This window comes from Babylonia areolata, chromosome 32 (genome assembly GCF_041734735.1).
Source record: "Babylonia areolata isolate BAREFJ2019XMU chromosome 32, ASM4173473v1, whole genome shotgun sequence".
Taxonomy (NCBI): Eukaryota; Metazoa; Mollusca; class Gastropoda; order Neogastropoda; family Buccinidae; genus Babylonia; species Babylonia areolata.
The window spans coordinates 7,847,743-7,859,577 of record NC_134907.1 but is presented as its reverse complement, the minus strand read 5'-3'; the positions used below and the strand labels follow the sequence as shown (position 1 = coordinate 7,859,577).

At 41.2% G+C, this 11,835-nt stretch overlaps 1 protein-coding gene across 1 annotated transcript; it reads right to left on the bottom strand.

Annotated features, from left to right (window-relative positions):
* Positions 1-7,892: 7,892 nt before the first annotated feature.
* Positions 7,893-10,942, bottom strand: LOC143276384 (profilin-1-like). Its single transcript, XM_076580870.1, has one exon. It carries the CDS (start codon positions 10,882-10,884, stop codon positions 10,483-10,485), a length of 402 nt encoding a protein of 133 aa, XP_076436985.1. The 5' UTR covers positions 10,885-10,942; the 3' UTR covers positions 7,893-10,482.
* Positions 10,943-11,835: the final 893 nt, after the last annotated feature.

Here is an 11,835-nt window from a genome sequence, read left to right as displayed (position 1 = left end):
AAGATGTTGAATAAAGTGTCTACAGTGAAGAAAGCTACCAGCAAGAAGGAACTGACAGTGACTCCGCTTCTGAGGGCTGTGAAGATAGGGAGGAGGGTGGGCATACACACAACGTGAGGAGAGGGGTCAGTGGGTCAAATACAGCGAGTTTCATTCAGTTACTTTGTGTTTTGTATTTTTTGTGATTTTTTTTTCCTAACCCTAACAAATGAAATGGGTCATCTGCAGGGGAAAACAAGGGAAAAAAACTATTTGTCCGGAGTGAGTTGAACAGAATTCCTCCTTCCCACAGGTCTCACAGAGAAGTTCAAGTTGGATATAATGTTTCCACGCTTTACAAAAGAGCATGTTGATGTTATACAAGTGAGCATTTTTGTGTTCTGTTGCTGAAGCAGCTGTGCTGCATTTACATGCAGAATGATGGCTTTCTTTGGTTGTAATGACACTTTGAATGATATTCAGCAAATTTTATTTAGAGATTGGAAGTTGGGGGTGGGGGGGGGGGGGATTGGTGGAGGGATTAACTCCATTTGTTTTTTTCTTTTGTTTTTCCCATTGTTCCTGGTTTCTGTGTGTGTGTGTGTGTGGTTTTGGACTGCAAATGGCAAACTAATCGTCCCTGATTTTTTTTTTTTTTTTTTTTTTTTTAAAGATAATTTATTTATTTGTCGCTTCTGTGGTGCCAGTATTTAATGTTTTCATGTCGTTTGTCTGGATATTAATCTGAATGGTTTAATTCACTCTTTGTGTCTCATCATATCTATCCCACGGTCCTCCCACTCACCCAGTATCCAGTTTTTTGGCCATGAGAGAGACTGTTAAGGTTAGGACCGTGTTTACAGATTGCAAAGCTTGGGGACAGTATTGACAGATTGTGAAATTTTAGTGCAGTGTTTATAGATTGTAAAGCTAGAGTGTAGTGTTGACAGATTGTAAAGCTGGAGGGCAGTATTTACAGATTGTAAAGCTTGAGTGCGGTGTTTACAGATTGTAAAGCTGGAGGGCAGTATTTACAGATTGTAAAGCTGGAGTGCAGTGTTGACAGATTGTAAAGCTAGAGTGCAGTGTTGACAGATTGTAAAGCTGGGGGGTAATTTTTAACAGACTGTAAAGCTGGAGTCATTGTTTTGGGGTTTTTTTTTCAGAATGTAAAACTGGGACTGTCTTTACAGACTGTGAAGCTGGGGCAGTATTTGCAGATTGTAAAGCTGGGGTCAATGTTTAGAAGATTGTAATCCAAGGACAGTGTTTACAGATTGTAAAACAGTGGGTCAGTTTTTACATATATTAAACAAAGGATATTATTTACAGATTGTAATGCATGGGATTGGGGGTGTTTACAGGCTGTAAAAGCTGGGATAATTTTGACAGATTGTAACAGCTGGGGGACAGTGTTTACATAATTGTAAAAGCTGGGACAGTATATTCAGACTGTAAAGCAGGGACAGTAGTTGCAGTCTTTACCACGTTCAGGTGTAAAGAGGAAAAATGATTTTGGTGATATTTTTTTCAGTGTTTAGGCCAAAGGTCTTGTGGGGAATTAGTAACCACCAATATCCCAGAAAGGAGAAATGTAAATTCAGTTGACATTTACCTGTGCATGTCAGTCAAGTTCTCAGATAAATCCTTGTAGTTTTGGAACACATATTTCTGAGTCGATAATTAGACACAGTTCATTCATATCAGCTAGTAATTTTTAGAGGTTTTGGAATGACAGTTCGAAATTCATTCTTAAAGAAAATGAATGAGAAGAAGAAAGGGAAGAAAAAGAAAACACACACACACACACACACACACACACACACACACACACACACACATATATATATATATAACATTTTGAGAGGATTGAAATATTGTCTCCCCTGCTACATACAGTCGCTACAATCAGAAGAGTTTGCTCTTCTGAATTGCTTTGTTTCAGTATTATACCCAGATGTTCACACCATCAGTTACTCTGAATTATGATTGTATTCATAGTCATTGGCTCTTCTTATTTTTTTCTTTCTTTCTTTTTTCTTAACAAATGGTTCTTGGTCTGTTGGGGATGGGAGTGAGGGGATAAGGAGATAGGGGTGGGGTGGGGGTCTTTATTTTATGGTTGGTGTGTTTATTTCTGTTCACTTATTCCTGGATTGGGGCTGACAATGCAGACGGTCTGTTCATCAGTCATGAATAAATGATACTAAGAAATATGGATAAATGAAACACAGTATTATGCAGTTTGTAAAATCTGAAGACTGATTGACATGAAGAGGTAATGGTCTTTATATAAATCTTGTTCTGTCTGTGGAACTGTTCAAAAAAACATGTTCAGAATATCTTTCCGTTTTTTTGTGGGGGTTTTTGTTGTTGTTGGTTTTTTTTTTCTTCTTTTTTATATTTTTATGCTTATGCAAATTCAATTCAGTTGTGATTATATGTTCATGTAATAATGCTGTGTTGTTTTTATTAACAAAAGTAAGTGGATTTTATCGTGTATAAATATCATTTGAGATGGTGATCCTTCACTGTTTATATACCAATACTTCGTACTTCGCTGTTTTAGTATCCCAAAGTCAAGTTGTGCTAACAGCAGTTGTTAGTTGAAGTGTTGCTACCAGTAGTCGCCCCCACCCTTCCACACACTTGTGTGATGATAGAATTGAACAGAATTTGATTGCCTGTGAGAGCTCAGCAGCTCTTTGGAATCAGAAACCATTCCCACCCCCCCACTCCCTTGCGATTCTGAACACATTTCATTCCCATCCAGATTTTTATTCCTTTTTTTTGGGTGGGGTGGGGGGTGAGGGTTCTATTTTTTGTTTGTGTGTGTGTTTGTTTTGGGTTTTTTTGTTATTTTTTCCCCTTCAGCTCAGTACAGCCATGTGTGTTTGGCTGGCTGGGCTCTTGGGTTCAGTTCTAAACCAAAATCAGTAACATCATAATTTGAAACGTTTCCAATAAATACTTGCTCCCATTGTGTGTTCTGTCATGGTTTGTAATAAAAAGTTACTGTTAAAAAGATTTTTTTTTTTTTTTTTTTTTTTAAGCAAAGAAAAATATATTGCTGGTTCCTCCCCTCGCCCCCCCTCCCCACCCACCCCCTCTTCTCAGTGTGATTATTGTGTTCCTCCTCCTGCCCCCCCCCCCCCCCTCCCAACCACCCCCTCTTAGTCTGTCTTCTCAAGGCCTGACAAAGTGCGTTGGGTTACGCTGCTGGTCAGGCATGTGCTTGGCAGATGTGGTGTAGCCAATATGGATTTGTCCAAACGCAGTGACGCCTCCTTGAGCTACTGAAACTGAAACTGAAACTGAACTCAGTGTGTCTTGATTATTGTGTTCCTCCACCTGCCCCCCCCCCCCCCCCCCCCAACCACCCCCTCTTAGTGTGTCTTCTCAAGGCCTGACAAAGTGCGTTGGGTTACGCTGCTGGTCAGGCATGTGCTTGGCAGATGTGGTGTAGCGTATATGGATTTGTCCGAACGTAGTGACGCCTCCTTGAGCTACTAAAACTGAAACTGAACTCAGTGTGTCTTGATTATTGTGTTCCTCCACCTGCCCCCACTCCTCCCCTCCCCCCACCACTCCCTCTTCTCAGTGTGTCTTGGTTATTGTGTTCCTCCTTCTGCTCATCCCCCCCCCCCCCCCCTCCTCACCTCCCCTCCCCCCACCACTCCCTCTTCTCAGTGTGTCTTGATTATTGTGTTCCTCCTTCTGCTCATCCCCCCCCCCCTCACCTCCCCCCACTTCTCAGTGTGTCTTGATTATTGTGTTCCTCCTTCTGCTCATCCCCCCCCCTCCCCTCCTCACCTCCCCTCCCCCCACCACTCCCTCTTCTCAGTGTGTCTTGGTTATTGTGTTCCTCCTTCTGCTCATCCCCCCCCCTCCCCTCCTCACCTCCCCTCCCCCCACAACTCCCTCTTCTCAGTGTGTCTTGGTTATTGTGTTCCTCCTTCTGCTCATCCCCCCCCCCCTCCTCACCTCCCCCCACGACTCCCTCTTCTCAGTGTGTCTTGATTATTGTGTTCCTCCTCCTGCTCATCCCCCCCCCTCCTCACCTCCCCTCCCCCCACCACTCCCTCTTCTCAGTGTGTCTTGGTTATTGTGTTCCTCCTTCTGCTCATCCCCCCCCCCCTCCTCACCTCCCCCCCACCACTCCCTCTTCTCAGTGTGTCTTGGTTATTGTGTTCCTCCTTCTGCTCATCCCCCCCCCCCCCTCCTCACCTCACCTCCCCCCACCACTCCCTCTTCTCAGTGTGTCTTGGTTATTGTGTTCCTCATTCTTACAATTCTCACTCCAACATCAGAAGTAATGCAAAGCGGTTTCACTGTTCGATGAGTGTTCCTTTATTCAGTGTGGATTGTTTGGCTTTTTACCCGCATTTCAGAATGGCTGTCAAGATTTATTGATAGGCAAGGTTGTGTCTGTTACTCTGAATTATTCATAGTGTCACGGTTTGTTCGGTTATTTTTGATGTGGTCAGAATAGGGTGTTTCACATCACTTGTTGAGAGTTGTGTGTTGATATGATGCGATATTACAGTGCACATTGTTGTTTTGGGGATACTGATATGTTGCTGTTTCATGGTGTTTGTCACAACTGATTGTAGCTACCGTACAGTGTACAGTATTTCATGGTGGTATCACTGCTGTGCATCAGTTGTGCTCGGTCCTTGTTGCAGTCTTGTTGCAAAAGTCTGGCTGCGACATTGTTTTGTTTCAAGTGGGAGTGTTTTTTTGTTTGTCTTTTGGGAGGGGGGGGGGGGGGGGGTTGACAGACATGCAAAGGGAGCGCATACCAAGTGTTTTTTGTTTTTTTTGTTTTAGTTTGTTTTTTTGACAGAGATACATGCAAAGGGAGCTCATACCATTTGGAATTTCATGATCGAAACTCTTCCTGTGAATGTTGTTTCTGTTCTTTCGGTCTTTAAAAAAGGTGTTTTGTGAATGTTTTGTTTCTGTCAACCTAATTGTGTTGCTCGTCATGCGTACAGACATACTATGTGCTACACTACTAGTTGTCCATGGGTGTCTCTACATACAGCGCACCCTGACAAGACCCAGGGTCACCAGGGGTGTAAGCCAGAATCGAACACACAAACACATCTGCATCTATCATGAACTTGTGCGTGCTCTCACACATGAGACAAATGCACAGAGTGCATCGTTTTTGGTTAGGGAACTGTTCAGTGATAAATTCAGAAGAGGCAGTTTGTTCTGGGTCTTGTGTGGCATGTACTTATTTTATGCATACGTTTTAGACTTACTGTCTGTGGATGACACTTGCCTGTGTTTCACTGAGACTTATGTCTTGTGGGTGTGTTTCAGACTTATGCATGTGTGTACAATTCAGGCTTGTCCGCGGATTACATTTGTTTGTTTTAGACTTGTGGATGACACTTACATATGTTACAGACTTGTGGATGACCCTTCTAAGTGGGTTTTAGACAACACTAATGTGTGTATGTTATACACTTATGGATGACGTGTGAATGTTTTAGACATGTGAATGTTTTAGACTTGTGGACAACACGTATGCGTGTGTATGTTATAGACTTGCGAATGATACTTGCGGGTTTTAGACTGTGGGCAACACTAATGTATATGTTTTTAGACTTACTGTCTGTGGACAACAATTGTGTGTGCATGTCATAGTCTTCACTCTGTGACAAACGTACGTATTAAGACTTCTCTGTGGACAACACTTTTATGTTTTGGATGACGCTTACGTATGCACTTTTTAGACTTAATCTCTATGGACTTGTATGCTGTTATCAGACAGTCCAGGTGTTCCTTTTGTACAGAAGAAATTTGAAGATCTTATGGATAAGCTGCCCAGAAGGGTTACAGTTCTGAGTGTATATATTACTGTTGCATTGCATCTTATGTCCAAACCAGTCTTGACATACGATGCTGCTGTACACTTTAATAATTTTTCCTGTAATAATTCAAACTGTGCCATGGTTTTATTATTCAGCGTTTACTGGGATATATAAATATATATATTATAACCACAACCCCTTTCATTTCATTGTAACCAGTTATCTCAATATTATAAAAACTGTCAATGGATATCATTTGGTCTGGACTGTTTTTTTTGCTAGCTTGGGATATTCTTGTGTGATGTTTTGATGAGAGACTGAGGCAACAATTGATGCTTCAGTTTGAGACAGAATGAGATGATGAATGCACAAGTTACATGGCTATGTGTATAAATATACTAATGAATTTTTATGGTCATTTTGGTTTGGGTTTGTTTTGTTGTTTTTTCAGAACAGCAACATTCTTTAGTGACATGGTGCAACATCTCCATGCTGGCTCCCTGTCTCACATAGAATAAAGTACAAGATCAGCACTCTGTGTCTAAGTTTGTAAACAACTCTGCCCCTTCCAATCTGTGTAGCTGCCTTCACCTCTACACCCCATTTCACTTCTCTTCCATCATCTTCGAATCCACTCTTCCGCGTTCCAAGATTAAAACACTCCACATTTTGTCACCGTTCTCTCTCAGTTTCTGGACCTTGCACTTGGTATAAGCTCCCTTTTTTCACTTTGACAAATCTCTGCACGCAGCTCTTCCCAGTGTGGCCTTATAACGTTCCTCTTTCTAGAATTATTCACCCAGGCCCCTCATCCCGCCTTCTCCTGCATCTGATCTACAGCTTCTGCAGCTTTCTGTCGACGAGAATTTTTTTCTTTTTTTCTGTGAATTAAGAAAAGTTATGCATGGGTGATAATAACCAGTGTGGAAGTGCTCTGATTTCTCTCTGCACAAGACCAAGGTGCTACATAAATACCATATGTTGGATTTCTGGAAGTGGAAGAGGAAACGTCGCTTTCAAGAGTGCCAGCAGTTTCCTTCTGCGTTTGTGGGCCCCGTCATGTAGGCAGCCACACTCCATTTTCAGGGGTTTCTAGCTGGGTATGTTCCAGTTTCCATAACCCACTGAATGCCAACGTGGTGTTAAAGGGATCTTTGAAACGTGTAGTTAATCTTGTGCCACATATACACAAAGGCGTTCAGGCATAAGCAAGTCAAGTCTGCACATCTTGACCTGAGATTGAAAACTTCATCTGATGACCCGAGGTTGAAAACCACATGCCCACCAGAGATTGGAAAAGAAAAAAAAAAAGTCCACTCTGAACCCACCTCAAGCCGAACTCAGAACTGCTAAGTGCAATGGATTTTGATAATTTTGGATTCACTGGTTCATTCTTTTCTTCCTTTTTTTTTTTTTTTTTTTTAACCCCTTGTGGAGTGATGGCCTAGAGGCAACGCATCCGCCTAGGAAACGAGAGAATCCAAGCGTGCTGGTTCAAATCACGGCTCAGCCACTGATATTTTCTCCACCTCCACTAGACCTTGTGGTGGTCTGGACACTAGTCATCGGATGAGACGATAAACCGAGGTCCCATGTGCAGCATGCACTTAGTGCAGTGAAAGAACTCACAGCAACAAAACGGTTGTTTCTGGCAAAATTATGTAGAAAAAATCCACTTCGATAGGAAAAAATAAAACTGCACGCAGGAAAAAATACAAAAAAAATGGGCGGCGCTGTATCATAGCGACGCACTCTCCCTGGGGAGAGCAGCCCGAATTTCTGTTGTGAGAAAAAGAAATACAAATACTGCTGAAGCCAAGTAAAATATCCAACAGTATGGCATGACTTGGAAGTGTAGTTTCAAGTTTTTACGTACTTGTCAGTAGTGTCATGTGTCAGCTGATCAAATAAAATGCAATCCAAAGGTAAGGAAGTCCAGATGAAGAACAGTGACTGACATCCTCACCTGTAAGCTGCATCTTTTCTGAATGCAGTCTAGGGGTTCATTGTAAATTCACTCGCATCGCAAAACTGTTGAAGCACTGCAACACACCCACACATGCGCGCGCACCCAGGCCACAATGTGAATTTCATTTGCACAGACGCATGCCTGTAAAATGGATTTAATTTCAAGATTTCTGGGAAAAGTTTTCATAATCTTGAATCAGATTCTTTACACAGATCTTGGTTTTCTAAAGCACCTAAGCTTAATATACTAAGGTGACCCCAAAAGGAAGTGTACATGACATACATCAAAAACGTGATTTATAAAAGAAAAATGTTCAGCCCATGAAAAGGCAGCTGAAAACTGCCCCCCCCCCCCTCCCTCTGTAAAAAAAACAAACAAAAAGAAAACAACAAAAGAAAACAAGTAACTATACATAAAAGCAAAGAGAGATTCCCCCCAGAACAGATTCACAATGAATATAGATCTCACAGATTCTTGGTCAAAACTTGGCAGGCAAAATATATCAGACCTATTGCTTATAAATTTGACGGCTTTAGCAAGCCACATGTTTTACACAGATGTTTTACTCAGCAGGTAATTATAACAGCAAAAATTAACACCATTATGTGTTCTTAAAAAAAGAATTAAAAAAATTAAAAACCAGCAAAGAGAGAAAAAAAAAGAAAAAAAAGAAGGCACAATTAGTGTCACATGATTACAATGTAAGTATGAAACAAAAAAATTAACATGTTCATTCCAAAGCTCTGAACAGAACAAAAGTTTGTGCATTCCAATCAACCCCTGCACCTCTCCAAGTCACATTGAGGGAAAAAAAAGTTGGGCCAAATCCAAGCTGAAAAATTACAAGTGTGACACACAGCTATGACTTGCACATTATCTGCTGGTTGGTTACATAAGTGCAGGTTACACAAATCAACTTAACATAAATTCCATATCCTTTACAAGGGTGCTAAGCTCACAAAACACACACGCACACACAAGACTGCCTGTTGGATTTTATTTTCAGATCCAATTTGATCAGATTCTGACAGGAATCGACCATTTTCCTACAGCGCTGAGGCACTTTGGCACAGCCCTAAGAAGACAACACTACCAAGCCTTCACTGGTATTAAAAAACAAACAAAAACCCAAACCCAAAATGTTTCGAAGACCAAGAAAATAGCGACCAGAAACCCATCGAGACAAACAGGGCCTGGATAACAATTCTTCAAATGTGGATCAGATTTTCTTACTTAAAATCATAAGATTATACATTATGATGAAAAAAAAAAAAAAAAAAAAAAATCGGACTTGATTTCCATACTAAAAACCCTCAGATTAACTTTGTTCGATTAAAAAAAAAAAAAAAAAAAAGGAACGCATGTTTCACAAGTGACTACACCTGTAACAAGTACTTCAAACCTCAGGTGCAAGCAATAATTTTCATTGTGATGAAACAGGCCGAATCATCGACAGTGTCCTCACATGAAATTTATAAATGCTGGTCACACTCCATGAGAGAGCGCCACGTAAGAACCATGATCAAAGAAGTCAGGCTGACTATCTGGGCCAATCAATACGTGTCTGATTTGTCACGTGATCAATCAATCACTTCACAGCTTGTTGATGCAAGTTTGTGTTCATGGTGTTCATGTGTTTTAGAACCGTTATGGGACACCTCTTGTATGATACAGTGTAAAATATACTGGACTACATTAACTGTGTTACTGGATGTGTCATATTACATCAAACAAATTCTTTTGGGGCGCTGCCCTTCTGTGAGGTTCAACTCCAATTAAACTTCAACTTACGGGTAAGTTTAGGTTAATCTTTCAATTATACCAACAAAGAAAATGGGCCAGACTTTCATTACTCGAAGAACAGCATGCTCGCTTTCTCTTTCTCTCTTATTGCCCTGACAGTTCTGACAATACACACAAAAAATATTACAATGGAAATGTCTCTTTAACGGGTTTTGTGTTTTTCAGAACAGAACGAGGACAGCTCAAGACCAGCCCCAACTGTTTACTGCCCTTGTTGCTCTGAGGACGAGTCTGGCATTTCACTTGTCTGTGAACATTGCCACTGACTAATACACGTATCTCTGAACATCTAGATTTACTTTTCAAAGATACAAGATCCATTTGAAATGCATCTAAATTCGTTTGTGGTAAGCAAGTACAGTAATGAATGCTTTTATCAAATGCAAAATGATCACACAGTCCACCGTGTTTCATGTACTTTTATCACTTCCAAAAGTCCTGTTTTTGTGACAGAGAAATAGTTCCGAGTTCATTATATAAATTATTTTCCTCAGCTAAGTTTTGTACTCAGTAGTGGACAGATCGGCTTACAAGAACCGGACATACAACCAGGTTAACTTGAGCACATTTTACTTGAGCTCTTCATCTGTGAGAAAGAAAAATAAATAAATAAAAAGACAAGCGAACAAGGCATGACTTGTTCTGTCTGGTCTGACCACAAAAACTGACCACGACCCATTCTCTCAAAAGGAGACGGTACACAGATTTATGAAGAAAAAACGACAACAAGCACCACACAATGCTACCAGTTAACGTACCAACATACACAATTCCTAGACTTCAATAAACTGGGATAAAAACAAACAACAATACAACCAGAATTAACAAAGACAGGAAACGCTGCTGTCCCTATGTAGCATCCCAACCAACCACTTGTTTTTTTCTTGTCTTTTTTTTTTCTTTTAGCTAGTAGCCACAGCCTTTCAAGTAATCCCTCATCTTCTGTATTGCTTCACGGACGACCGATCCCTGCACGCTTTCATCACTGCTGGTTCCGAAGACGATTGCCTGCCCGGACAGTGCCATCACCATGGTCTTCTTCTGGTTGTCGGGGTCCTTGCCCTTGAGGACCAACACTCCGTCATCCTCCTCCAGGCGAATCACTGTCCAATTCTTGCCGGCGATTTTGGCACCCGTGCCGTAGATGTTGTTGTCCTTTTTGGCAATGGCTTGTGTGACGAAGAAGATCTCTTCCGGAGTGCACTCGAAGTTTTTCACCTGTGCCCAGGGGGCGCCGTTGGTGCCGTGGATGCCGCACATGTCCACCTTGCAGCTCACCAGGTTGTCTGTGTAGGACGACCAAGACATGGTGGTGGTTGTTTTTGTCTTTGCTGATCTGCACACAGGCAACACACACAAAAATAAAGAACTTTTTACCAGGTTGTCTGTGTAGGATAACCAAGACATGGTGATGTTTCTTTTTCCCCTCGTTTCTGTTGATCTGCACACAGGCAACAAACAAAAATAAAGAACCTTTTATCAGGTTGTTTGTGTAAGACAACTAAGACATAGTCAGCCTTTTTCTTCTTCTTCATTTTTCTTTTTCTCACTTTGCTGATCTGCACACCGGCAACACACAAAAATAAAGAAAGTTTTTAGTTTGTTGCTTTGTTTGACGTTTCAGATACAACATTTCAGTGCTTCGATGTGACACACAAAAAATAAACTTTTGGTTGGTTTCATGTCTCATATAGAACGTTTCGGTGCTTTGATGTGTACGACACTCAGCACACACACTGTCAGCACAGTCATCATGTGCTTCTGAATAATAACGAACTGTTGTTTGTTGTTTTGGAACGTCTAACATAGAACATTTTGATGCTTCTGTGTCTTTCAGCATTCAACACTCAGCACACACACTGTCAGCACAGTCATCATGTGCTTCTAAATAATAACGATCTGTCGTTTGTTGTTTTGGAACATCTAACGTAGAACATTTTGATGCTTCTGTGTCTTACAGCATTCAACACTCAGCACACACACTGTCAGCACAGTCATCATGTGCTTCTAAATAATAACGATCTGTCGTTTGTTGTTTTGGAACATCTAACGTAGAACATTTTGATGCTTCTGTGTCTTACAGCATTCAACAGAACCCAGTTAACACAAGTCGTCACATGGTGTGCTTCTGATGCACACAGGACATTCATTCCACCGCATGGGATACCGAGAGGTCTTTATTCTTCAGGTATAAGTAGCAACCCCGCCTTTTGGAAATTTTGTGCTAGAAATTTCCTCTTTTCTATTGCTGTCGTTTCT

What these genes read in the sequence shown, in the direction of transcription:
- LOC143276384 (XM_076580870.1), bottom strand. Translation starts at nt 10,884, where the DNA reads ATGTCTTGGTCGTCCTACACAGACAACCTGGTGAGCTGCAAGGTGGAC.